The sequence below is a fragment of the Trachinotus anak genome, unplaced genomic scaffold (genome assembly GCF_046630095.1).
Source record: "Trachinotus anak isolate AG129_WGS33_773 ecotype Australia unplaced genomic scaffold, CSIRO_AGI_Tana_v1 ptg000023l, whole genome shotgun sequence".
Classification (NCBI taxonomy): Eukaryota; Metazoa; Chordata; class Actinopteri; order Carangiformes; family Carangidae; genus Trachinotus; species Trachinotus anak.
Window position 1 is genome coordinate 5,277,599 of NW_027273874.1, and position 26,454 is coordinate 5,304,052.

Here is a 26,454-nt window from a genome sequence, read left to right on the forward strand (position 1 = left end):
AAAAGGACTCACTCCCTGACCCCGCTGTGAAGACTATGTTAAAGTGTAAAGTTTGTAAAGGTCGGTGTAAGAGACAACAGGAGAAATTAACGATCTTAAATAACATGGCGGCTTATTATATAAATATAAAAGGTTATTACTTAATGCTGTATTTTTCCATCTTATATGGTCCTTTTTAAAAAGTGTTGTCTCACTGTGATGCATTTTACTGCCTTTTTTTTTTTTTAATTTAGTAGTAATATGAAATGATTTGATTTTCAGTGTACAAAGCACTATTAAAACTTTGTTTTGAAAGTTGCTCTGTATGTTAAGTTTAAAGCTTTTCTTCTTCGTTGCTCTCTTCTTACGATTGCTATAGCTATTGCTTTTCTAGCCTGACCTCAGAACTGCTGCCCACATCTGCGTTTTTTCAGCAATTTCTATTAAAAAAAGGCAAACAAGTCCAGCTCTCATTGAAGTGGAGACAAGCTGCAGTGAAATTGTCTACAGTTTTCTTGTTCATATTTCAGAACTGTCATAAAGGACAACTAAGACCACAGCACATTTCTACAGGCTTTATTTTCATGTATTATTTGTTTTAGTTTGGCCCCTCACAAAATCAGTCATATCAAAATAAAAACCAGCTTTCAACATTCATATATTTCAGGCCTAACACAGCATTTTTTGTATTAAAGTGCAAAATTCCACATCACCTGAAACGGATAGTTTAAGAATAATGTATGAAGAGTGCATAGGAATAATTGACTTTTTTTAAAACAATACATTAAATACTTTTAAAGCACTATGAATTATGAAAAGCAAAGTCATCCTGTAGCCTATGTGAACTGTTAATACCACACTGCATTTCTTAAACATCATGCAAAGCAAACAAATCCTCACATCCTCACTCTTTGGCTTGCAACGCTCAGCTCTGGCATGAATATCACAATCACAATCCATACACAAAGGACTCATTCAAGTAGATTGTTACTAGCTCAGTGTATTTACTTAACTTTATATATTTAAGGTCAAAGCTTTGACCTGTTTACAAGGATTCTGATTGAAAAGGCTTTGTATGGTGATGGAAAACTGGGAAACTCAAGGAATTCAGACATTTGCCAGGGAAGTTTAAGGTACATAATTTCAGAGGCTTTGTCTGTGAAAGACATCTCTCTGCCTAGTACCTGTTGTTCTATTAAAAATTCAGGTGAAAGTTCTAAAACAAATTTAATAAAATCTGTCAGTGCTGTTAAGTTAACTATGTCACATTTTGTAAGGTTTTTACCAAAGTGGAAGAAAATCTGGCATCAGAGATCTGCAGAGGTTTTGCCAAATTCATTTTCAAGTGTTTGAGTCCTTCCAGCCACATTCTGTCATTACACATTCACATTCATGAGTGTACGTATACAGCAAATATCTCCTAATGTAAAGCACCTTAATTAAGTTTAGCAGTATGCAACACAGGTTTAGCATGAGATTTACATTGGCAGATTCTCAGTGCACAGTTAGATTTAAATCCTGCTGAATCAAAGTCGTTACCATCCACTAAGTCTCATAATGTTGTTTATGAGTAATATAATATTGAGGCAAAAATTGGCAGCTGCTCGCGTCCTGTACCGTATGTGGGACATTCGAAGAGGAGATGGGTGCAACACTAAAACAGATGTTAAAACCATAACATCTGTTGCACTCACCCACAGTTACGGATCAAATTCAAAGTGCTTCAAAAGGTGTAAAAATACATGTAAACAAACGATGTCCTCGGTTAGACCCCTCTCTCTTCCTCATCCTCTTCTCTATCCTCGTCATCCTCATCTTCTTCCTCTTCACTCTCTTCCTCCTCCTCCTCCCCTGGGCTGTAAAGGTCATCAACCAGCTGGTCATGTCCGTCGTCCTCCTCTTCCTCTTCCTCCTCTTCATCTTCCTCCTCCTCTCCCTCACTCCTCATTTCTTCCTCACTGCTGTCATCAAGGTCATCGTCATCATCCTCATCTGCAGCCTCTTCCTCATTCTCCTCCTGCTCCTCCTCCTCCTCAAGATCTGAAAGATGACCTGACAGGTGGACAAAAGTAAAATAAAAAATTATCTTTTTTTTTAACCCCTGGAATTCTGATGTTTTTTATCATCTAATCTGACACCTTGCAACTCCACTAATAAATATTTGTTCACAAAATATCAAATTATAATATCATTATATGCTGAAACCAACAGATTAATCACCACCATGCAGAACTGAAATTATGAAAAAAGAACTAGTTTCTCAGGTAACTTAAGGTGAAAATAGATTAGAGGGAGCACAGCTCATCTAGCTGATGGCACTATGAACAAACTGAAATGTCGAGATGAATAGATGAGAGAAAATTCCTTACACATGGAATTAATGGCAGCAACAATGTGACACGGTAGTTCCTCATCAAGGAATTTTCTCATTTCTTCTTCCATCATTGTTACAAGAACCTCTGTCTCCATGTCGACGTATTCTGGGTAGAACATGTTTTTTCTTAGCTGCCGGCGGCACCTAAAACACACACACACACACACACACACACACACACACACACACACACACAAATTATCATGACACCTTTAAAAATGTTTTCATTTCAAATCTACACACATTACAATAAATATAGAGCTTCTTTAATATTAAGATTTGATGGGTATTTTGTAATATGTGACAGCAAACTGAATATCTATGAGTTATGTACTGGGTTATGACAAATAAAACAAGTTATTAAAATAAATCACTTTGGGTTGTGGGAAGTTTTAAAGAGTTTTTTTTAATATTTTATAGACAAAATGATTAAATGTTCAATCAAGAAAATCAGTAAATTGAAAAAAAGGCAACACTTACTGTTTTCCTGTCGTCTTGTAAGCCTGAAATAGGGACAAAAACAGATGTTTGGACCCACAAATTATACAAAACGCAGATTTTCAAAATCAACCAAACTGCAGCCATGAAAATAACTTAAGCAATAGCAGTAATTTATTGAGGGGATCTATTAAAAATATCAACTTCAAATTATATTTTTGTTATTGTACTGTATTTTTATATTACAAAAATATAGCTGACCTAGTTTTTGTCACAGTTCTAAAGTTGAAGACATTCCACCTAGTTATCACATGCGCCCCACCTCAATGAAGCGGAAAGGATCGTTTTCCTGCATGAGGCTTTCGATGCCACAGCGAGCCTCCTGGAGACGGGCCTGGTCTTGGCAAATCCTGGAGATGTTCTTCTGAATTGCCGGCCCGTTGGTCTCACAGTGAGTGCGCGTGCATTCCCGCAACCTGTTGACGAAGCCGAGTACTTTGCCCTTCATCTCATCGCCCAGCCTGGACAAGCACTGCTCAGAGTCGTCCATAAACTTCTAGATGATGGAGGTAGTGAGAAGAAAGATACATACTCTATACTGCAGAGGGCGCAATCACCTTTCTTATAATACACTCCCTAAATATGGCAGCAGCTGGGCATGATGTTAACAACAGAGACAGAAAATGCTCCACCCACCTTAAAGTCATGGGTGTAGCAGTATTTCAATTTTTCTGTAAAATGTGGAGACCCTTATAAATTAACCTCAAAAACTAAACAAAGTTTTCATTTTTAGATGTCTCCTATTACAGCACCAACACCAAACACACAACTGCTCTGAGCATCTTAATGTTGCTGTCCATGGTGCTGAAATGAATTATGAAATAACTACAAGCTATTTCAATTGTAAGGGATAGAAAAATAAAAAACAAAAATAAAAAATAATTAAATGGCACAATAGAAGCATTTTTTTAGACTAGACTTGTCATCATGAGAACATAATACAACAGGCTGTAAGGTTATAAAGTTTCCAGATAGTTGTCTTTTAAATAATACACAGTCTTTCTTGTAGGAAGTTAAATATATTGAAGAAGATGTGCTTCAAAGTTCTTTTGTTTCTAAAGTCAGACATGCACTTCAGCATAAACCCCAATTTCTTATAAACGGTCAAATATTGAACTGTTGTGTGCCATTTTACCTTGTTCTGTCTCTCCTTCTCCTTCTGCTCCTGGAGTTTTTTCTCTGTCAGGCTGTACTTCCTGTCAACCCTGTACAGCTGCTTATCCAGCGTGCCCTGGTGAACATAAGACAAGGCTGAAAAAGACATCATCAAGCCTTTCTTTATTCCTGCTTTTCATCTTCATTACTAAGGGCCAATGATGTTAAAATCCCAGTGTAGTTAATTGGTAATGCTTTATTTTATAGTTCTTGTATTTTCAACCTAATTTCCTGGAAACTTGCTTCATAATTTACTAAAAACATGTTGGTATTTAGCTGTGAATTTTTAGAATTAGATGCAGTTAGGTACTAATCATTAGGGAAATGGAGAAAGTGTTAAGTAACCATTCATTATATGAGGTTTCACAACAAAATTAAGGAATCCTCCATAATGAGTGGGTACTTAATAACTGTAGCAACACAACAACACTTTCTTCATTTCCCTTATGATTAGGACCAAATTGTGTAGGTCTTTCTTGGAAATATCCTTGTAATTTAAAGCTTAACACCAAAGTTTCGGGAAATTAGGATGAAAATTTCCAGGAAATAAGATGGAAAATAAGGGTCCCCATAAAATTACACATGGCCAATTAATTTCATCTTTCTTAAGTGCACAACCTACATATAAATTAATCAAAGAAGAAAAGTCATCAGGAAAATACTAGAAACGTGTTATGCTGATTCAGCATCTGCAGTGTGGAGCATCTTTCATTGTTCTATAAGTCCAGCAACCAACACAGCAAAACACTGATAGAAAATGTTGATGACCTACTGCCGAACTGTTGAAATTGAAAATATTATAACTTCAGTTGAAAAGGACAGGACGATGGTTATTGGCCAATGCCATTTATACAACATGTTGAATTCAACATGTCACAAACTGAATATCCAAGGCAACAAACTGGAAGCCTCTCAACCTCACACTGTGCAGGAGAATGGAGGCACAGGAAGTGGATTTAACTCTCGTGTAGAAGGACCACAAAGTCATGTGACTCTTCTATTCATTCACACACAGCCATACACACTGCAACAATTGACAATGTTCATTCATTGGGATTCCAGACTCATCACAGGACTTTGTTTGAGCCAAACAATGAAAAGGTAGTTTGCAAAACAAAACCTCAAGCTCTGAGCTCCAACTTGTCTATTTCAGTTTCATCATCTTAAATTTTGAATGCTTTGTGTTATAAAACTCAATATGTCGACAAAATAATCCTGCTATCTAACCACAGATACAACTATATGAGATGTGGATGGGGTTAAAGAAAACCCTGCCTTTCAATTTAGTGGGACTGAACAATCCACAATCTTGCTTTTCAAAGTTTTCTGAGCTATTCCAAACTCTTTATGGATGTAGGAACTTCCTGACATATTTCTCATAATAATATGGACTGTGTAGAAACCATAATGGTAAGTGTACCTTGAGATCTTTCATTGTGTTTTTCAAGGTCTTCATCGTGTGTCCCGAGTGCTCTCCTTCTATGGTGCAGGCATTGCACACACACACCTTGTCATCCATGCAGTAATACCTGGAGTTGCCATACCGAATAAAAAACAAGATTCAGATGAAACTTATAACTGACAGAAAAACAGTACTGCACTCACTAATGAAGTGCTGCTCAATTACTGCCGAGAAAAAACAACAACTATTAGAGAAATATGAAATGTAAAAAGGTTATTTCCAAAACTTTTGGTTCTGTACCAGTTATTAACAGAATTTTAGAGGGCACAGCAATTAGTAGAGCAGCTGTGGTGTAGAAAACTCTAGTAAGATAAAAGAAACTAATTTTGGAAAAAAAATATTTGCCCATGATCATGCTGGTTCATAAAATTTAGCTATTTTTGTATATTTTGAGGAGATATTTTACTACATTTTACATAAAACAATACAGATGACCTCAATGATAAACACTGAGTGCACAAAGCAAGCATAGAGTATATTTGGTATGACACTGACTCATTAGGCAGATCAGTTATCATGTTCACTAATTTCAGACATTTTTAGACAGAAGAGAGCACTGGCATCAGATCTGGAATTGGTACTAGCAGATACCCTGAGGTAAAGTAACCAAATCAATATTGAGAGAGAAAATGTTGTGTGTCTTTAGTTTATATCAGACACTTGTTCACATGTCAACTAATCATCACTGACTCAGAATATTATTATAATAGTCCAGTTATCTGTGGCCCATTAAGTGGATGAGTGACACCTCTATCAAAACCCTCTGGGATCAAGGAAAGCCTCCTACCTGTATATCTCATCATGCTCTGGGCACTTCCTCTTCCAGAAGTCGTTTATCGGTTCTGTCAGCGGATGCTCGCAGAACGCAGGTAGTTCCAGATGTGGCTTTACATGCTCCTGGCACATAGACACCTCACACTTCAGGCACGTCTTGACCGCAAACGATGGCACAGCAGGAGCAGCAGCAGCACCAGCTTCCTGCTTATCACCTCCTCCCTGAGAAACAGAAGCAGCAGAGGACCCGTCCATGGAACCACTGATGCCTGATGCCTCAGCGGCGACTGAGGGGCAGTAGTCACATGGAACAGCAAACACACCCCTGGTTTGCTGCGACGGCAGCGAACACGACAGCAGTTGTCTGGACTTTAAAGCTGTAGCAGCTGCAGTGGTAGCTCTGCGCCTGTGACGGTAGTCATCAGCAATATTTGCTAATTTGAAATTTTTCTGAAAGTTGGTGCCACAGCGGTGGCTATCGCGGCACTCTGGGCAGCGGAGGCGACCTCGCTCCGCTTGCCGCTTTAAGTGATCCAGGCAGTTCTTGCAGAAGTTGTGGCCACAGGGAAGCAAGTGGGGGTCACGGTACAAGTCTAGACACACTGGGCAGGTGAGCTCCTCTTGGAGGACGCTGGACTCTGACTTGGCCGAGGCCATGTCAGTTTTCAAGCTGTGAGGCCAGAGAGATGAGCTGGAGACAGGTGGATGTAGTGGGAGATGAAAAAGTGATGAGAAAGATGAGGATGGATAGAAGTGGAAATAGCAGGATGAAGAAGTGGTGGAGACAGAAGATGGAAGGTGAAAACGGTCGAGAGAGATGGAGATATGGGTGGGTAGAAAAGGAGGCTGGGAGTGGAGAGTGATGACTGGAGAGACAGAGCCTAACAGGGTGGAGGTTAAGAGGGAAAAGAGGCTGCAGGTTTCCCTCTGTGGGTGTCAGGTTGTTGAAACTCTAAGGAAAAAGAAAGAACAAATTACTCATTACTATTTTCATTATCTGTTAATGGGTTGGTTGGTTTTTTTTATTAAGTCAATTTATCATTTAGACTATAAAATATCAAAAATGTCATCACAATTGTCCAGAACCCAAAGTGATGTCTTCAAATTGCATTTTCTGTCAGACTAACAGTCCAAAACACAAAGATATTCAATTATTGTCATTATGATAAAAACAAAGCAAAGCAGAAAGTCTTCACACTTGAGAAGCTGGAAATAAAGCAAATGTTTGGCACTTAGTCTTTAAGAATAACAGATTATCAAAAAAGCTGACAATTAATTTTCTATCTGTCGACTAACGGATTGACTAACGCTTTCAGCCCTAAATGAAAATAATCATTACCAGCCCTTTTTGTTAATATAATCAAAGCTCAAACATGAGAGATTACTTGATTAGACCATGAAAAATTGAGAATTTACAGCTTTCAATTAATCAATTAACCATTTCAGTCCTTTTTCAGCAAAAATGCCAAACATTTGCTAGACCCTGCCTCTAAAAATATGCAGATATGCTACTTTTCTCTGTCATATATGACCAAAGAAGCAATATTTTGTTATAGACAAAATAATTAAACACTTAATTGGGAAAATAATTTGCAAATTAGTCAATAAGGAAAATAGCTCTAAATGTGCTTTCACCATCTGTGATTGACTAACATTTGACTTATTTCCACTATGTTGTGAGAACCCCAGAAATCAGAGCAACATTATCACTTCCTTGTCCCTGTATATGTCTCAGTAAGGGTTAAAAATGAAAGTGAAACATACTGTAGCTTCGGGGGCCTTAAGACAACCTCCCAAACAAGGGCATTTTGTCCAGCTTGTTCAAAACAGTCACAACTCCGCTTAAGGGCTTTGACCTAAAGGTAACCTGCTCCGTGTTGTCTACATGAGACAGAAAGTGGTGCCCAGTCAGTCCGCAGTGACTTCTGGTCCTCCACCTGTCACAGGCCTGTAAAGCTGCTCTGACATCGCTTACCCCTTAAAGATAAACCCATCTCCGTTTATTTAGCGTGTTTTCCCGACTGCTGCGCCAATTTTATGTTTATGTTTTAACCAGCAATTAGTTAACTTTCACGTTTGTTAGCTTCTCTAATCTCCTGAGGCAAACACGACAGACAGACAGGCTGTTAACGCTGCTTACCTTGACAATATGAGTACGTGTGTATTATCTTCTTGCGAAGCGGAAACACTTGGTTTTCAGAGCTGTAAAATCTGTCTTTATTAAAAAAAAAAAAAAAAAGATGAAGTCAGCGTCTCAAATCTCGACGCCGCGGCGGTGCACCTGTCGCGCCGATGCTAACATGTTAACGTTTCCACCGGTTAGCTCGGTTGTTTTGTTTGTTTTTCTTCTTTTTTTCGTTCCCACGGCTTCAGCAAAACAGCCCCGGCAGCTTTAGGAGTCCCGGGACATATTCCAGTCATCGGGCACTCAGTTTGTCATCTGGAGATTTCGATATTTGACACAACGGGTCGAGCTGACACTCACCTGTGCGACGGACGGACGGTTAGCTGAAGCTGGCAGGTTGATGCGGAGAAAATGGTGCCTTCAGGGATCCTCGGAAATTCCCGATGTTGTGTTACATTCAAATGCTTGACCACTGAGGGCGCTGCGACATAAATGTGGTCACAATTCCTGGTGTTCATGTAGGACCTTTTTATTAATATTAGTAATGTTATATATATGTGCACATATATATGTTATATATATGTGCCAAGAACAACAACAATGGGTAAACCACCTTAATGAATTAAAAAACACAATAAAATCTGTTTATGGGGAAAACATGAAAACTCTGAAGTTTGCCTGTTATTTCCTTGCCTGGATGGGTTTTCTCTGGGTACTCTGGCTTCCTTCCTCTAGAGACATGGCAGGTTAATGTTATTTGTGAGCATTTTTGAGTTGTTTTTGTCTATAGTTAACACCGTGATATACTGGGGATTGGCTGTACTTACACACACACACACACACACACACATTCAAGTGAATGGGTTGTTAGTCATATTAAGTTTTCCAAATTTTCTTTTGATCACTTTATGGTCGTTATCATACAACACACATGAAATTGCATCTTTACTTTTTTTTAATGTATGCGTTATAAACATTTAACAATAGACTTTAAATCTAATATCTCTCATATGAAGGCAGCAAGCATCAACAATACACCGTCTGACATCATTTTAATACACTTCAGCTGTAGTTAAACTCTTCAAAACACAGAGTAAGCAAAAAATCCCATTACACGTTTAAATTCGTTGCAAAAGAAAATGCTTTTATTAGTTTTAGTTACATTTTCACATGTTTCTTTGAAAACAGTGATTTATGTTAGACATACTTACTACAATCAAGTAACAATACAACCAAAAACTCATGTAATATCATAAAATTCAATCCAAACAACAGTTTCAGACCTAATGCTCATATTAATTTAACTTTATTAAACCAATTGTCACTTTAAGCATTTTTCAACAGTATTTTTTTTTCATTATTACAACTATGAATATGATATGATTAATATGATTTAGATTAAAGCTACCTAGTTTAGATACTGTCAATCACAGTAAAAAGAAAAAAAAGAGAAGAAAACATAAACCTATTGTTGAAAGTAAATCTCCCCCAAACATCCCACAAAAATAAATGTGTAAATAAACATAATTTGATTTGAATATAGTCATATAGTGTAAAAATTAATTCTGTGGTTTTGGTGGTCTGTTGGTCATTCCACCACTTTGGTCCAGAAAGAAATCTGAGCAACTATTGGCCAGATTACCATGGTATCAAGCTAATATATGTTGCATCTTTATACAGTCCCAAAGTGTTCATTGTCAATCATTGTCCAGACATGTGAGGAACTCCCCCTTTGAAGAGGACAGGACCCCGAATGGTGAAGCCAAGATAGAAAAACTCTGAAGTATCCAGTTTAACTGCTGTTGAAGCCTTTATTTTCTTCTCACCAACACAAACAAACACTTCCTGTTCTTCATGCTCCTGTGATGTCATGGAAGAGTGGCAGGGCTCTACCCTGACTGGGAGAAGGATATCTTGGATTTCTGGGACTTGCCACACTTCACCATTGATCCACATGTCATTGATCTGCCTCACTTTCTTCTTACTTCTTTCATCTTGTTCATCAGCTAGCTCAGTGTCCACCTTTCTTTCCACAATTGCATCCAACCTTGATTTGTGAATCCATTTGCTCAGTCCAGAGCCCTTTCCCAGAAAAAACAGAGGCAAAAGGTAACGGCCACGAAGGTACTTGGCATACTTGGCTCTCTCATACGCTTCCTCCATGAATGTGACGTACTGTTGCAGGTCAGGGTTTACCATGTGGTCCAGGGGCACTTGTGCAGGCTCTCCTCTTGTTTCTTGCTCCTCATTACTGTCCTCATCCTCCCAGGTTTTGTCCTCTGATGTGTTGCATTCTGTGGCCTGTTGGTCCACTTCTTCATCATCCTCTTCTTGCACCACCTGAGGCTGTTCCTCAGGCCAAAACAACAGCAGAACCAAAAGGCAAAACTCAGGGCTTCTATGCCTCTCATCAGTGCCCAGGAATCCATGAATTATTGTTTGGAGTTCTCTCACTGGGGTGAGGTGAGATGAATCAGGCATCCTGTTGCTCAAGATGATGTTGGAGAGGATGTACCTTTCTGCCACTTTGACATCATCAACATTTTTCTCATAGGTGGTTTTCAAATCATCGTGGATTGCCTCTAAATCAGACACTGTTTTCTCATTCTCCTCAAACCCAGCACGTCTTCCCTTTGATGTGAAAAGACCGTGATTCAGACAATCAAGAAGGCCTGGAAAGCTGGTTGATTCAGCTGCTGTTTTTGTTGTGTAGTATTTATAACAAAGTGCAACATCCTTCCAGAAGTAACTTGGCTCTGAAGTTGTCATGTCAGGCTTGGAGTAGGTTAGGTACCACTCAAAAAAGTCAAACTTGGCTTTGACTTCCCTTTGTTTGGTTTGGATGAATCTTCTGCGTGGCTGTGCGTAAAGTTTCTCGGAGACTATCTTTGCCACTTGAATGAAACCAAAAAGGCCTCTATTGTTGAAGGACTTTGAAGTGCTTACAGTACCTGCTGTGTCCGCCATCTCTGGACCCTCTTCTCTCTCAGCTTTCTCCTCCACTTCTTTAAATGCTCCGAGGGCCTCCTCTGTCATGTTTAAGGTACAGTGCAATGTCTTGGCCTCTCTCATCAAACGGTTCTTATAGATCTGCCCAAGAGTGTCAGCCACATAAGAGTTGTCTGGAGCTCTTTCAATGGCTTTATTTGCCCATTCTTCAGCTCTTTCATAGTTAGGGGTACGTTTTGCAATGTAATTGAGACGGGAAACAGTTTGGGGGAAAACAGGGTTGTGTTTAAATCTATATGATGCAGTTCTCAAGACACGTAGAGCTTGATAAAAATTCTCATGCTTCAGTATGTGTTCAATCAACCTTGAGAACTTCTCTTTACCATTTTCTCCCATTTCTCTCTTTGTCAGTAAATCCTTGATGAACTGGATTATGTCTGGTTGGGCCTGGTGTCCACACAGTGAGAACAGGTTCCCCACCATAGCACTCCTGGAAATCCCTACATCAGCCAGTAGCTCCACAGCTCTTTGTGCAGACATTTGGTGAATCAAACATATGTGTCCACAGCTAAGATTGACTTTGTTGATAAAACAAGTAAAAGGTTCCATTCTTTCTTCAAAAGGAGGGCCTCCATGGATGGGATCAGGTGGTCCTAGGATCTGTTGACACTGAGACTTTAGAAGGTAGGACCCAGGGACATACGCGCTCAGCAATGCCAGTACAGAAAAGAGTTGCGTGTTGGTGGAGTTTGGGTGGTTGTTCACATAGTGTGAAATATTTTCAATAAGGTATTCCTCTGTTGTCACCTCCTCACCATCAATCACAAAGGTTTTTGTTGTGCTACATTCCATGGTAGTAAGTTTAGACTTTAAAATGAAGATGGGATTTTTTCTTCTTATTGGTTCTGCTTAAAAAAGGTAGTCCAGCAGTATTCAAATACCTGAAGAATCGATAACAACAGAGCCCATTTTAATTATTTCTTTTAAATATATTATTTTAGTCAGTAACAACTTATATACCCTTTTATGATGAGTGATTTACCCTTTTCTGCTCTCTCAAATTTACTGTAATTTAATGATGTAATTCACAGTCTTGCACCAATAAATATGATGGAGCCCAATTTCTATTTAACTGTTTTCAGATTCCTGTTGACAAAATACATATACTGACAGGACCAAATATTGCTCAAATCATGATCAGCTTCAGAATCAGAACAAGCAATGAAAAATTTAACAGCAAATGTTAAAGCAAATCTTGTTACCTGTTTGAGTTCCAGCAGGTAAGTGGATAACTAAAGAGCCTGAGGATGTTATTTATAACGATTTTGGAGCCACGCCTTCTGCATACTGTACATTCTTGTCATGGATACAGCGTATATCTCATCGTGCTGAGCGTCATATCTCCTGTTGTGAGCCAACATTTCAATGACAACAAGGTAATCCTGTTGTTGTTTGTGTGAGTCAGTAGCTTGTGCTTAAGTTATGTTTACACAGAAGTGAAACTTAAATCCTTCAGTTCAGTCACCTGGGACAATAAATGCTTTCCTGTAAACAGTCACTTTGAACTTTATAAGCCAGCCTTTCTTTATGTGTTTAATCTTTCTATCAAAGTTCATCAGTTTATTAAGACATAATTCAAATCCAAAAAACTGCATTTCCTCTAAAAAAAAAAAAATTGTTTAAAAATTATACCCTATAAGGCCCTTGCCTATGATATACAGTGAATAATCCTAAATCTAATAAGTTGTAGTAATTCCCATACTGAGTAAATACAACAAACTACAACCATCAGGCAGTAAAATGTTACAGCTGTACTAATGAATAATGTCATATTAACAATGAGTTAAATATGTGTGAAAAGTTAGCAGTTACCACTGAGAATTATCACCCAACTCTGCAGTTCGAAGAACGAAGAACGATTTCAGTTTCTGCTCATTGTCTTGGTTTTACTACTGTACCTATAATTTTAATGTTTGAATGAAAGTGCACTAGCTCAGATGTCAGTTTTGTACTTAGGTCACATGACCACAGTTGGTCATATATGAGGATGTCAGAGATCAAGCTACTGCATCTCTACAACCTCTCTCTCTCACTCTCTCTAAACACACAAACACTTAGGTTTTACATGAATACAACATAAGACAAACCAAATTTTCTTGCCTTCATTACAACAAAAGATTGTGTGTGTTGTCAGTGAATAGCGGCTTCTCCAAAACCTGTCCTCATAGGAGCCTATGAATGGTTTCTAGATTCAACAACCTGTATTCAAAAGAGAAGGATAAATGAATGAATTTATGTGAATAAGTGCAATGAAAGACATGTTGAAAAACTGGTCTCATTGTTCGCTGGGTGAAGCTGAATATCTCACAAACTCTCATGGTGGTTGTAATGACTAATGTTTGTGTTACAGGAAAACAAAAGTAACTTCAGGAGTAACAGGTAGACGTGCTTTACTGCATCACTGCTCTTACGATAGTTTCCGGTAAACCTCTGGACCTGTTTTCTCGGTTGCATTATCCTTCTAGTGAAAACTGAAACTGAAAGTTACGCAATTGTTTTGAAGTAATGTTCGATTCATCATTCTCTCTGTTTCTGTGTGTTGGTCTGTGTCTCTCCCTCTCTCTCCCCTGCTGCAGGAGCGAGTCACGCTCACCTCCGAGCTTCTTTTCACCCTCACAACAGTTCTCTTGGGTTTAATTTATAAAACCATTTCCAAACAAAGGACTCATTTGAAGAGTTAACTTTAAATCTACACATGAGGTATATTACTATATATATTTTATTTATGAAATAAAATATATATTTGGGAAATAAGCATTCTTGCCAAGAATTTGATTAGATTTGACATACCACTCTCTGTTAGCTTAGTCCATAACCTTTCTTCAAACAGCATCTACTTTTTGTACAGGTTAAATAAACAAGATATAACTTTGTGAGGTTTTTGTGTGTTGATGGTTGATTTTGGTTAAATTAGGGTAGGTTAGGTGTTTCTCTCTGTTTCCAGTCATTTTGCTAAGCTAAACAGCTGTTTATTGTAAAGTGAAAAGCTACATTACACAGTGCCAGTAAGATTTGCTGCTAACTATGGTCTTAAAAATTTGTATTAAAAATAAAATAAAAATACATTAGCACATTAGCTACTAACTTTAAGGATAGCGTGAAGCTAAGTACTGTAAAGTCATTAATATTAATCAGACATTATAAAGTCAGCATTAGCTGGTAAATTTCTACATTTTAGACAATTTAAGGCTAGCATTTTCTCCACTTTGTTATCTTGCAATATGATTTTAATGCAGTATGGAAGATATCATGTCACAATGAAAAATAAATATTTAGTGAAAGACAGAAACCTAAATAACATTCATTGACAAATGTTTATTTAATTACAAGAAAATACATAAATGAAAAGAAATACATGTAACAAAATGTGTTGTATTTCATTTAGGCATTTCAGATGCATTTCAAATTTCCATACAAATACAGTCAAATTTACGAAAACCACACCCACAACAAAAGTAAAAGTTTGCGGACACCATGTCCACATACCTTCTGGAATAAAAACAAAAACGTATAACTACAAATGTTGGCAAAAAATGTATATATTTGCTAATACAAGAAGTTTCATTCATCAGTTGTTAAAGATCAGAACTATGTGAATAAGTACATATAAATAAACTGAAGCTGGACAGAATTAAAATAATCACTCTAAAAAGTCAATAGTTTCTTCAACAGAACAATTAAACACCAACAGCTGTATGGTATGGGCACTTCTGTTCAACAATTATCATCCTGTAATGAGAAAAAAAAGGTTTTTGGAATATTACTTTATTAAATGAGCACAAAAATGAATTTTTAAGTGAAAGCTGATTTTTTTTAAATAATCAAAAGAACATTGTGTTTAACAATCTTTTTAATTAATGTTTTTTAGATAATTGCCACAGCCATACTCTGTGCTTTTTGCAGGCTTTTCGAACATTTAGATGTATAATGCAAACATACATGTAAACATTTATCAAATGACATAGGGTAGATGTAATCCCTTTTTCCTCTAGAGGCTTCTATTTGATGACAAGACAAAAAAAATCTGTATGTGCTATAAGTTACTGGAGGCTCAGTTTGTTTATATATCAGCTCCAAGCCGACAGTGTCGGTGGATCCAAAATTATAATCTCATCAAGAGACTTTGTCATCCACATTTGTTGACCAGCTCTTGAAGGAATAGTTGGACATTTTGGGAAACAGTCTTATTCGCTCTCTGGCAGAAGTATAAGAGAGAAGATTTAAACCTTTCCTGTCTGTACGTTAAATAAAGAAGGTAGGGCCAACAGGTGGCTAGCTTAGCTTAGCATAAAGACTGGAAACAGGGGGAAACAGCTAGCCTGGGTCTATCACTGTGCCTGGCCAAGAGTCATCATTATACTTTGTTTTTGTACAAATTAAACAAAAAACATGTTAATATGTGAGCTTGAGAAGTGCTGACTGGAGGCCGGGCTAACTGTTTGCACTTGTTTAGTCTTTGTGCTAAGCTAACAGTTGAATAGGTCTTCTCATCTAACCCCCAGCAAGAAAGTGAACAGGCTGATTTATCTAAACCCAAAACGTTAGCATTGTGTCGTTGGGTCAGTGAGCTTTCTTTCCTCTCCACTTCTTTATTCAGGCAGTATCATGTCAATGTTAGCCAGAGCCTGCTGATACTGAAGTACTACCTGAGTGAAGACTGTCAGGGGTCGAGCATACTTTTAAGATTAGGAGGCTACACTGACCTCTCTTCTTAGCGACTCTCATGAGGTTGGAAGACAGAACCACCTATGTCAACTCTCCAGCGGAGATTGAAATCGGTCACACCCTGATGTCTCAGGCCTGTTTCCAACTGCAAGCAAACACCAGTGATACAGATAACTCTCACAGTCCAGTTGTCCCTCCAGCCGAACACCCAAAAACATCTCTGTCCCCATCTTTGCGACATTAATTTAGTTGTAAATTAAGTTTTGAAATTCTAAAAAGATGAACAAATCTGTTTCTTGCATTAGCAAATAGCTTTTATTTTTAAGTTGAAAGTGGTTACAGGTCAAATCTACATCTATAGTCTCATTTTCTCTCTTTCAAATTTGGGTGCATATAGAATATATACACATGTAAAGTATTAGTTAATCATTTATATATTTTTTACCTTTTTCAGGAGTGCATCTCTGACCGTGGAGTTGATGACATACAAATCAGAGCGCACCTTCATCCTTATGAGCATCTTCTTCACCTTGAGACCTGCAGCATCCCATTATAGAATCAGTGATCACTCATTGTAATGGACCTAAACTCCAAACTGTTTTTGTGGAATGATTCAGTACAAAACAGTAAGATGTTGTATTTCTTATGATTTTGAGCTAGGTTGTAATCTTTAAAGTTATGTGCATATTTTTTTGCAAGATGTAAACTATTTGTTTTTTGATTCTGTGTGCACTGCGTGAGCCATATCAGACACTTTTTCATTGTACTTTCCAGCTGTTAATATCCAGATGAGAAAATAAAGATGAAAATTAGAAAAAATTAAATAATAATAATAATGGTATTTATTTATTTAATATTCTTCTAAAAAGCACTAGCATTTTCCTTGTAGAACTGAACATCAATCAAAGATGAGGCAGTAAAGGAAATACGTACTTATATAATCAATCAGAGTAGGTCTAACAGGATATTAGGCTTGGGGCCTGATAAATGTTCTACTATGTTATGTCACCAACTATATCTCTCTGTTATTTGGTGCTGGACAGCTATCGCTAAGTGGTGAGAGTAAACCAGAACAGTAAAACTGAGTGCCAGAAAACAGAAACAATGAGCTGCAAGGTGCTAAAATGCTTCATAGAGCTGAGAGAAGCTACAAAATCAGTTGATAATTCTCCACAAATTATCATTTTTTTTGTTCAAATAGGCATGTGAGCCATTGTTAATATAAAGATGATTATAGCCATTTTAAGTGGGGTTAGCTTTTTATGGAAAGCATGAGTTCATTCCTTCCCTATGTCCTTGTTTTATAGATATGAAAGGAATCAATGCTGAGAAGGTGGAGTTGGCCAAAATAAATATCACTTTCATTGTACATCTATGAGGTAATTTCTTAATTTTGCATTTCAGTAACTCACCGCCCTGACAGACAAATGTGGTCTTCTGGTTACACTGAGCTTCAACCCAGCGTCCCTGCTGTGACACTGCAACAGAGGCACAGCCTCCCCGATGCGGCGAGCCTTTCAGCCAGTACCTGAAGGAGGTTTCTCTTCCGTCCGACCACATCCAGGCATCTTTGAACAGACCGATCCACACTTTGTTGCGAAACCCGAGAGAGCCAATCCAGGTTTTAATTAAACTGGCAATCTCTGAATTATCTGCCCCTGTCCTTACAGAGGCCAAGTCATTGTGGTTATTTCTGCAGTGCTCTTGACTGTTGTCCCAGGTTTTTTTCTCTGAGTAATACACATACCTTCCCTTGCCATCCTCCCGACCTATAGAGACATACAGGAAAGCGGCAGCAACAGTGAATTTCTGGAAAGACAAGTAGGGGTCATGCAAGAGAATTTCCACAAAAATGTCTTTAGATGACTTTTAAATCTCTCTCTCAAAATAGAAGAACATGCATGCATCCAGGACATCTGCTTAAATCATAAAGTGATTTGCAGAGAGAAAAATCGTATGAAAACTTAGGGAAAATGTCCATGTTTGCACTATAACAAGCTGAAAAAAGCCAAAACTTAAAAACATAAACAAAATAAACATGATTTTGATCCCCCCTTAATGACCTGATAATGAAACTGGAGAAAAAGTCTATGGATCACAAAGTCACATCAGGATTTTAAACCGAATTTTTTATCACTTGACATTGTGTCATTCACTCACGTTCATAACACACAAAGCTTTTCTCTTCTCCACAGTATACGTCATTCCACTTGTCTGTCTCCGACATCTCTCCACACCCTTCATTGCCTGCGACGTTGTTGGGGTCGCCCTCCCCCCAGTTGGTGAAGTGTGCTCTGCCGCTGCCATCGGACCACATCCACCTGTCAGTCCCTCCCTTGTGAAGCCCGATCCAGGTGTATGCTACGTGACTGCCCAGCGTGTTGACCAGCTTGTTCTTGTCATCCATGTTGTTCACAGTGGCCAGGTCAGTGTACTTCACTCTGCAAAAGCTCCGAGCCTCGTACCAGGTCAGGGCGCCATTGATGAGGTGGTACTGCTGTGGTACTTTGAGCAAAAGTTTAGATTTTGAGGGGACAGAAATCTTAGACGAACTGCATCAATAAAAAGAATCACCTCTATGACACAGACTCAACACAGTGTACAAAAACTGTACACCTTGAACTATTTTCTTCTTATTTTGAAATGGAATTAGAACAAAAGCTGGTGGTACTTTGAGCTTCAGAAGACGACATGTTTGCATATCATTTTACACTCATTTCACAGTTTTTGTTACTATTGGGAAAATATTTTGTCAAAAAATAATAATAATTAAATAATAATAATAATTAAATATCAATGTTTGGTCTTATCAGGTACTTACTCGGATGAGCAGTGATGCTCTGAAACAAAACAAGAATCCCTGTGGGGGAAAAAAAAACAAAGAAAAAACATACTGTGTTATTTCCAGCTTTTGACAAAAGTAACAACTATCCACTGTAAGCATTTTGTCATTGTATGGGCACAGTGCACGTACCGAAATTCTTTTGTATTTGTAAATTGGTTTAAATGGATGGAGTTTTTATACAGTAAATTGCAGTAAAAAAAAAAAAAAAAAAAACTGCTGCTCTAGTAAATGTTTATTTTTGCTTACCAGTAAAGGGGATCATACTTTGTAGCCACGCCATTTATCTGAGAGTCAGAAGAATTAAAATGATATTTAACAGCATCTGAACTACTACAATTATATATTACAGCATCACATTCAGGAAGGAAGAACAACAAATCAAATAACTCTCTTATAATCAATGAATCTCAGAATAATTACATAATTTGTATGGTTCCATATTCAGTATAGAAACATTTAAATGACCTGTACATACATTTTCAACATGCATAGTCTTACCTCTCCTGTTGCTGAAACTTTCCACAACCAACTCTGTTTAGGAGTGCAGGTTGAATGTTGGGAGCACACATGGAAATATTTGTCCCATTTTCATGTCATTTCATGCAAAACTCAACAGGTAGTGAGAAGGAAACACAAGCAGATTTGGTTACCAGTGGTCCTTTGACATCAGGTGGTTAAACAAGCTCATTTGTTTTCCCACCTTTGTGTTTGTGTCCTGTGTCAGCAGTGTTGCTTTGCAAATCTTAACCATGCTTGCTCCTAAATGAAAAAATGATGTAAAAAATATACAAACCCTCAAAATCAGTGATTGTTTAATGTTGATATTCAAGTACAATGAATCAAATTTCTCTAAAAGGTTCTTTTAAAAAAATGAAATTTTTATGCCGTAATTTCACAAGTCGTTCTGCTGTGCAATCATCAAGACCACATTTTTGACATATGAGAGACATGTTTACCTAATATGCAAAACTAATATACAAAATCATATATCACATGAGAAGACTAATTACTCCAATGAGGTTTTATTTTGAATTTAATTCATTTTTCATTTCTATTCACAATCAGTATTATGAACATTTTCACGTACAGGAAACGAAACCATGGTTGTGAGGACATTTCTACATTGTGTGGACATTTTGGCATTTCGCACTGTCAAAGGAATGTTTGAGGATTAAGACTTGGTTTTAGGCTATGGATTATATATTGATACACACACTATTTGATCAGGGTATGGAAACAGGGAACGCATTAGGTGCTCACAAAGGTGTGTGTGTTTATCTTGTTAATAACATGCACACTACGTGATACTACAGCAGCATTAAACACAGCTAAATACATCCACCTACATTAAACTGCACAGCCTTTAACCAGCAACATCATGCACAGCTTCTGAACAGCATTATACATGCCAAACAGTAGTATTTAGTCCTATTTAATCACTTTTACTTAAAGCCAAAGGAAATACAAATATGCAAACTGTTCTGACAGATTCAGTGTTCCACACAAAAAATATAAATGTTGTCATACTAACTGTATTACATCTTGGCTAAAAATTGAAATGTTGACAGCAACTTTACATTCAGTTACATAAGGCAACCTGTTTGTTTCCTCCAGTACACACAGCCCTCTAGTCCAGTCAGAAATGCAGGAATCATATTTCATCTCCATCCTCGGCACACACCTGATGGAGAAAAGAGAGCACACATACTTTGTAGTCTGACTCCCTCCACAGGCAAACATGTAGAACAGCACAGACACATTTTGGGGTTGAGACTGCCCATTATTTAATACTAATAAGGTGAACTATAATTTTTAATAGAAAATACATTGAACATACACTAAGCATTTGTTTGGTACTTTTACATTGCCCTGATGTCATGTTGATCTTTACATATTTTACACATGTTGATTATGATGAATATGACTTGTCCACAAATACCAGTACTAGTAAGCTATTTATGCAGCACTTTACAAGACACTGGCTGTTTACAGAGAAGAAAATCAGAAACATCTTAAAGCAAGACAAAGACAAAATGTGAACTATAAGTCTAACTGAAATCAAAATTCCTTTTTGTCAAGAAATCAGTATACTGCATATTTCCTTTCTTTTGACTTCTGTACATATTTGTTTAAAACTGTACTTGCCACAAAGAAGAAATTTAAGTTTTAAATATTGTTGGTAATTTCCTAGAAATGTTTCCCATTAAAATTTCAAAATGCAACTTTATTATTTTTTGAAAATTATGCACAACAGCTGCAGTATCATCAGGCAGGTATTTCTTCAATCAGAAAGTGAGAAGAATTCAGATTGGAGCAGGGTATAAATAACAAAGAAACAATCAATAAAAAAGTGAAATAAATGAAAAACCAAAGAACAAATCAAGGAGAGAGACAGAGAAAATTGGGTCTTACTGATTTATTTTTCACTTCTTCCTGACATCCTCCACTGAATCTTAACATCACTGTTCCCTTTGCTTTTCATCCCCGCCTCCAGCTAGGAAACAAGCAAAGGATCAGTCTTTTCATTTATTTGTTACAACTTAAATAATGAACTATATAGCTATTGCTTCAGCTAATATAAGACTATGAGTGCAGATACACTTCTACAGCAGCCTGGTAATCTGTACTTGGGCTTTCTGTGAATAAAATGTCAAGTAAAAGTTGAGTGGAGTTGACTTTACAAATGCACATATGAAATATTTTTTAAAAATCTTCAAATGGATCTAGTTTCTTTCTCTCACCTGCTTTATGAGTTGTTGTTGGATAACTGGGTCACTCATGTCAAAGTCAGTGCTGATTCTCACCAGATATCTTCTCTTAAAATCTAAAAAACAGTTTCTGGATGTGATTGCTTAGCTGGCATTTTTAAAGAGCCATACATTTGTCTAACATTTGTTTCAGCCCAGTGCTTCTAATGTTGACTTTTTTTAAATGAAATGCCGAAGATTTTCAAAAAACTTGTAAATTGATGTTTTCAAATTCTTTATTTAACTCAACCAACAGTCCAAAATTAAAGATTTGTTATATGCTGAAAGTGACTTTTTGACAAACAACTAATAAGTTAATTATGGAAACACTGATGGAGCTAACATAAACTTGTGTAATACTTACAGTAGCAGAGAAACATAGATTTGGTGTTGCAGGACCTTACGCTCCATGTCCTTCCATTAGCATAAGCACAGTTTGGACCCTCTCCTAAGTTGTCAAGTTGACCCTGCCCCCAGTATCTGAACAAGGAGTCACTTGCATCTGACCATTTCCAGGAGTCTCCAAACAGGCCGATCCAGGCCAGTTTTCCTGCCGGTACCATGCTCTGGAACTCCTGGTTCTCAGCCAGGTTCCTCACACTGAGCAGGTCTTTGTGGTTCTGCCTGCAGTAGTGCTGAGCATCAGCCCACTTCATTGGTGTTTCCACAAGAATCTTATTCTCTGATGCACCATCTCTGTCTGTGACCACAGAAATACCAACACATACTGTGAATATAAGTATATTTACCTAAATATATGGATTCGCATTCAGGGAAAATAATGGATCAATTCTTAAAGCATTTGCCAAAAACAATATTATCTCAAGTGTGTTTCCCATTTTTGTGATGGTGAATGTATATGAATAATATTTTTACAATATTACCATCAAAACACAAGAAGAAGTTCAGCAATCCACAGTCCAGGTCTTTCCATTCACCAGTGCGTTGCATGCCTGCACAGTGCTGGATGCCCCTCTTAGTGTCAGGTTCACCAGAATCCCAGTTTCTGAACTTATCTTCACCATCTGCATAGTAACGCTTATCTGACAGCGACCACCTCCAGATCACACCATCTTCGTACAGCCCAATCCAAAGGTTGGAGACATCCTGGTTGATAAAGTCAATGACCTTGTTCATGTCCTTAACATTGCTGATGGTAGCCAGGTCAGCGTACTTCTCCCTGCAGTAGGTCTGGCCTTCAAACCATGTCTTAGGTTGATTGTGAACAAGAATGAGATCACGGCTCCATGTAGAGGAGGAGGAGGAGTAATCTGTTGTTAAAAAAAATTAAATTCAGCAATAGCTACTAATGAATGTGTGATGTAGATATGAAGGGCTAATATGAATGCCTGTATCAAGCTTGAAAACACATTTGTGACAAAACTTGTAAATAATCTTTAAAGTCTGCATGCTAATATAATTCTTAAAGTTAAAAATCTAAAAGCAACAGAAGGATGATTAAGTGTTACCATTAAATAAAAATGTCAGTTTACATTTACGAAAAACAAATACACCATTGGAATGGCCTGAGGAATTACCACAAATTTAAAGATGATAATCTACTGTAAATCATAGTATCATCTGCAAATGTGATGACTCCATTCCCAGTTGGAATTTTGCATTGTTAGGATTTTGTAAAACTGCTTAATCTGTTTACTGTAGGTCAGGGGCTGCTGAGGGAAGGTGTTTTGAGGATGCTCCCAAGTGCTGTAGACCTCCACCTCACAAAGAGTCAGTGGTATTTCAGGATGCATCACAGTCACATAGCGACCCACGATGCCACCACAATCTAGGGTCACAAGAGAGGGTGAAGTGCTGGACACGACCAAACATCTTAAAGAGAGATACAGAAAGTGATTATGTCAGTGGCAATTATGCCAGTGGTTTTCATCCAATCTTGCTCTGAAAGACCCTAAGGTACATTTACCTTGTGTTGTCAACCCGGACCTCATCACCGTAGCAGCAGTCCTCACTGTAAGCAAGCTGGATCACACTCACATTGTAGGGAGCTAGTAGATCTACTTTCACCCACTGACTGGGTTTGTCTTCAGTTATACTGCAGGTGGTAATCCGATTGCCATCAATAACACTACTGGCTTTACCTGCAGTTCTCCATCTTAAGGAAGATTGAAAAGCCACTCCCCTCAAGGCCACATTTTCTAGTGAGGTGAAAAAAATTAAAATTTGCTTGAAAAAAAGGGAGCATTTGCAAACGTATTCTTCACATACTGTATTGTGTGTGCATCTTGTGTATTTTGTGTAGTTACCTTTGAAAGGTTAGTTTTTAAGTGTTAAATAGGTGCTTTTTTTTCTTAATCACCATCTTTTAAAGAATGTAATGTGTGATAATGTATCACTGTATTATCTATGGTGTATCATCATGAGGCAGAGCGTGAGTCTTTGAAAAGATGAAAATTTTGTTGTCATGCATTTCATTATAATGTTAGAACCTTTTTATGATGTGTGAAGCTCACCAAGAACAGTACCAAACACCTGTACTTCACAAAGAGTCAGAGTCTTCCGTTCTCCAGGGAGGACAACATGGACAAACTGGCTTTCCATCATTTCACACTGAAAGTCGTATTTGTGTTTTCCCTTTGCGACAGTGATGACCGCACACCTGATGAAAGGACAATGTGTGAGTGAGAAAAAAAGAGAATCTCGTAATGGATGGTAGTAAGTTCTCTTCTCTCCCTGCTAACGTCACCTGTGGTTGTTGGTGTCATTCCTGAGGCCGATGCGGACCTCAGCACCATTCAGCTGCTCTGGGCAGCAGTCTCCAATGCTGATGACAGACACAGCAGTTATGTGGTAGATACTCCTCAGGTCCACACGCCACCAGGGGTTTTGTTGTAAGGGGACTGAGGTGCAGGTTTTTTCAAAAGACCCTGGATTAAGATCTTGATCAGTGGCCAAATGTGGAGTAGCTGCTGTAGAAGCTGGATCTTCAGAATCTGGGTCTGCAGACTGCATAGTTATTCCTCTCATTGCCACATTACCTGACAAGAGTATCATCAGTTACGGATTGATTTGGAAATTATTTGGAAAGCACTGGTTTTCCTGCTAAACTACAATTCAACAGAGTTCACAAACACCATGAGTGTCTGCACCAAATTTGCAACTAATCAATCAAGTTGCTGAAATATTTCAGTCTGGATCAAAGTGAATACTTTAAGACTTTTCAAAACCTGCCAATATCCTGAATAACTTCTTGAAGTCCAGTGAGATGGAGTTATTTCACACAAAAGTTGAAAAAGTGAACAAGCAAAAGTACAGAATTAAATGTGTGGCTAAACTAGTGTTTTTTCTTTCCTACCCCATCTGATGACCCTTTGGAGAGGCCCTCTAGACACTAGACACCAGAAAGTACCAAACTGTATAAAGTCATTAAATCTGAAGCCACTTCTTACCTGCCTGGTGAGTAGTCTTGAAACAGAGAAGGACAGACCCTGCAAGTAAAGTTAAATATTGATATCAAACTCATACAACACAAATAATATACCACAATATTTTAGAGTCGATGTCCTTATGGATTTAAAAAAATGTGTCTCAAAATGTGACAAAATGTAATGAACGATACTGTTATTAAAGGAATTCAATTATTTCCTATCTTAACAAAATATAATAGATCCTGACCGGAGAGTTCTCAGTTATTTAATATTTTATTTTGACTTTTTTTTTAAACTACTTATTTAAAACCATACATGTTATTATGACTTACCCCAAATAAACACGTATTTGCAACGCCATTCCATGATCTATAGAAAGTTTTTAGGAAATAAATTTAACATTAAGCGTTGACACAAAGCAAGTTTTAAATCCTCTTTATCCAAAATGAACTTAAAAGCAAATGAAATCCTGTGTTCTTGTTCCTTCCAGTGATGTGCTTTTACATTGATCTATGCAAATAAATGCAAACCACATTCAATTATAATATGTACAGGCTGTTCAGTGCCTATAATTTATGTGTGTTTTTATTACATAATACCTTGTAGGCATTAGTGTAGATGGAGAGTGAAGGCTTGAAATGGGTGTATACACAGAATATTATTAGATGTGATTTAAGTGACCCTTTACCCATATAATGAAACATTTAAGCTAATTCTTTATTCAAATATTTTCCCCTCTTAGAAGTTGAGCTATGTCTATCTTACAATATTCAGTAATATGTATGAAGGCGTGTGTGTGTGTGATTTTTTGTTTTCTTGTTGTTTATTTTTTACATTCACTTCTTTTGTTTCTTTTAAAGAGTTTTTACTTAGTATTTGTCCCTTATTAAAGGCAAAATCAAATAAATATGAGTCATTAAAAAAAAGCATATACAAATATGTATTACATCATTCCTATTAGTATAGGATAGTAAAGTATAGTTTATTGTAGACATTTTTATAAGGTTCATTTGAATTTGTTTCATTCAAAGACAGTGCAACTTGCTTACAATGATTTTAAAACATGTTCAATAAGTAACTGTAAAAGGTATGTGAGATTTTGAGTGTAAATATACAATAAAAATAGACATGGTGATAATGTAAATACTGCTCAATGAAAGTCATTATTGTGTGTGCATATGTGTGTAAATACTGGTTAACAACAACACTAGAGCAGTTTAATATGAATGTCTTGAGTATGAGTTTATTAGCCCAGGTGAGAGCAGACGTACTCTGGCAGTGCATTTTTTTGCTGACATCTTCATCCATGGTTTAATGTTTTTTTTCTTATTTGTGTTGTTGATGTGTAATGATATACAAACTTTTTTTTTGTTTGCTTTGAAATATATAACCAAATATGTATGAACGTCTATTAAGATGTTTTGTATTAATT

At 37.3% G+C, this 26,454-nt stretch overlaps 4 protein-coding genes across 6 annotated transcripts; all 4 read right to left on the reverse strand.

Annotated features, from left to right (window-relative positions):
- Positions 1-538: 538 nt before the first annotated feature.
- On the reverse strand, positions 539-8,849 carry LOC139606746 (E3 ubiquitin/ISG15 ligase TRIM25). Of its 2 annotated transcripts, none has more exons than XM_071459068.1 (8): positions 8,728-8,849; positions 6,256-7,194; positions 5,427-5,535; positions 3,987-4,082; positions 3,114-3,347; positions 2,834-2,856; positions 2,349-2,497; positions 539-2,031 (listed from the first exon to the last, which is right to left on the reverse strand). In XM_071459068.1, the coding sequence occupies exons 2-8, from the start codon at positions 6,897-6,899 to the stop codon at positions 1,745-1,747; spliced, it is 1,542 nt and encodes a 513-aa protein (XP_071315169.1). In that variant the 5' UTR covers positions 6,900-7,194; positions 8,728-8,849; the 3' UTR covers positions 539-1,744. The 2 variants fall into 2 exon arrangements, with proteins under 2 accessions (XP_071315169.1, XP_071315167.1); XM_071459066.1 differs by having other exon boundaries at positions 8,383-8,792.
- Positions 8,850-9,490: 641 nt separating this feature from the next.
- On the reverse strand, positions 9,491-12,725 carry LOC139607227 (sterile alpha motif domain-containing protein 9-like). Its single transcript, XM_071459940.1, has 2 exons — positions 12,579-12,725; positions 9,491-12,257 (listed from the first exon to the last, which is right to left on the reverse strand). Exon 2 carries the CDS (start codon positions 12,166-12,168, stop codon positions 10,069-10,071), a length of 2,100 nt encoding a protein of 699 aa, XP_071316041.1. The 5' UTR covers positions 12,169-12,257; positions 12,579-12,725; the 3' UTR covers positions 9,491-10,068.
- A 2,017-nt stretch (positions 12,726-14,742) lies between these two features.
- Positions 14,743-19,543, reverse strand: LOC139607260 (macrophage mannose receptor 1-like). Its single transcript, XM_071459983.1, has 8 exons — positions 19,385-19,543; positions 19,133-19,170; positions 18,863-18,901; positions 18,202-18,546; positions 17,454-17,810; positions 16,487-16,578; positions 16,080-16,186; positions 14,743-15,105 (listed from the first exon to the last, which is right to left on the reverse strand). The coding sequence occupies exons 2-7, from the start codon at positions 19,164-19,166 to the stop codon at positions 16,088-16,090; spliced, it is 966 nt and encodes a 321-aa protein (XP_071316084.1). The 5' UTR covers positions 19,167-19,170; positions 19,385-19,543; the 3' UTR covers positions 14,743-15,105; positions 16,080-16,087.
- Positions 19,544-19,717: 174 nt separating this feature from the next.
- LOC139607259 (macrophage mannose receptor 1-like) lies at positions 19,718-25,440 on the reverse strand. Of its 2 annotated transcripts, XM_071459982.1 has the most exons (6): positions 23,291-25,440; positions 22,518-22,904; positions 21,998-22,333; positions 21,628-21,710; positions 21,299-21,380; positions 19,718-20,567 (listed from the first exon to the last, which is right to left on the reverse strand). In XM_071459982.1, the coding sequence occupies exons 1-5, from the start codon at positions 23,385-23,387 to the stop codon at positions 21,303-21,305; spliced, it is 981 nt and encodes a 326-aa protein (XP_071316083.1). In that variant the 5' UTR covers positions 23,388-25,440; the 3' UTR covers positions 19,718-20,567; positions 21,299-21,302. The 2 variants fall into 2 exon arrangements, with proteins under 2 accessions (XP_071316083.1, XP_071316082.1); XM_071459981.1 differs by having other exon boundaries at positions 19,718-21,380.
- Between the last annotated feature and the right edge of the window lie 1,014 nt (positions 25,441-26,454).

Bases quoted from the DNA above. Each gene is read 5' to 3' on its own strand.
- LOC139607260 (XM_071459983.1), bottom strand. From the start codon at position 19,166: ATGGCGTGGCTACAAAGTATGATCCCCTTTACTG. The intron at 18,902-19,132 runs GTAAGCAAAAAT...TTTCCCCCACAG, and splicing joins AAGTATGATCCCCTTTACTG to GGATTCTTGTTTTGTTTCAG. The intron at 16,579-17,453 runs GTGAGTTACTGA...GGGATGCTGCAG, and splicing joins CACATTTGTCTGTCAGGGCG to GTCTCAAGGTGAAGAAGATG.
- LOC139607259 (XM_071459982.1), bottom strand. From the start codon at position 23,387: ATGCATCCTGAAATACCACTGACTCTTTGTGAGGTGGAGGTCTACAGC. The intron at 21,711-21,997 runs GTAAGTATTACA...ACTGTTTTTTAG, and splicing joins ATCTATGTTTCTCTGCTACT to ATTTTAAGAGAAGATATCTG. The intron at 21,381-21,627 runs GTGAGAGAAAGA...CTTGTTTCCTAG, and splicing joins AACAACAACTCATAAAGCAG to CTGGAGGCGGGGATGAAAAG.
- LOC139606746 (XM_071459068.1), bottom strand. From the start codon at position 6,899: ATGGCCTCGGCCAAGTCAGAGTCCAGCGTCCTCCAAGAGGAGCTCACC. The intron at 5,536-6,255 runs GTAGGAGGCTTT...TGGCAACTCCAG, and splicing joins GAGCATGATGAGATATACAG to GTATTACTGCATGGATGACA. The intron at 2,498-2,833 runs GTAAGTGTTGCC...TGTGTGTTTTAG, and splicing joins TACAAGACGACAGGAAAACA to GTGCCGCCGGCAGCTAAGAA.
- LOC139607227 (XM_071459940.1), bottom strand. From the start codon at position 12,168: ATGGAATGTAGCACAACAAAAACCTTTGTGATTGATGGTGAGGAGGTG.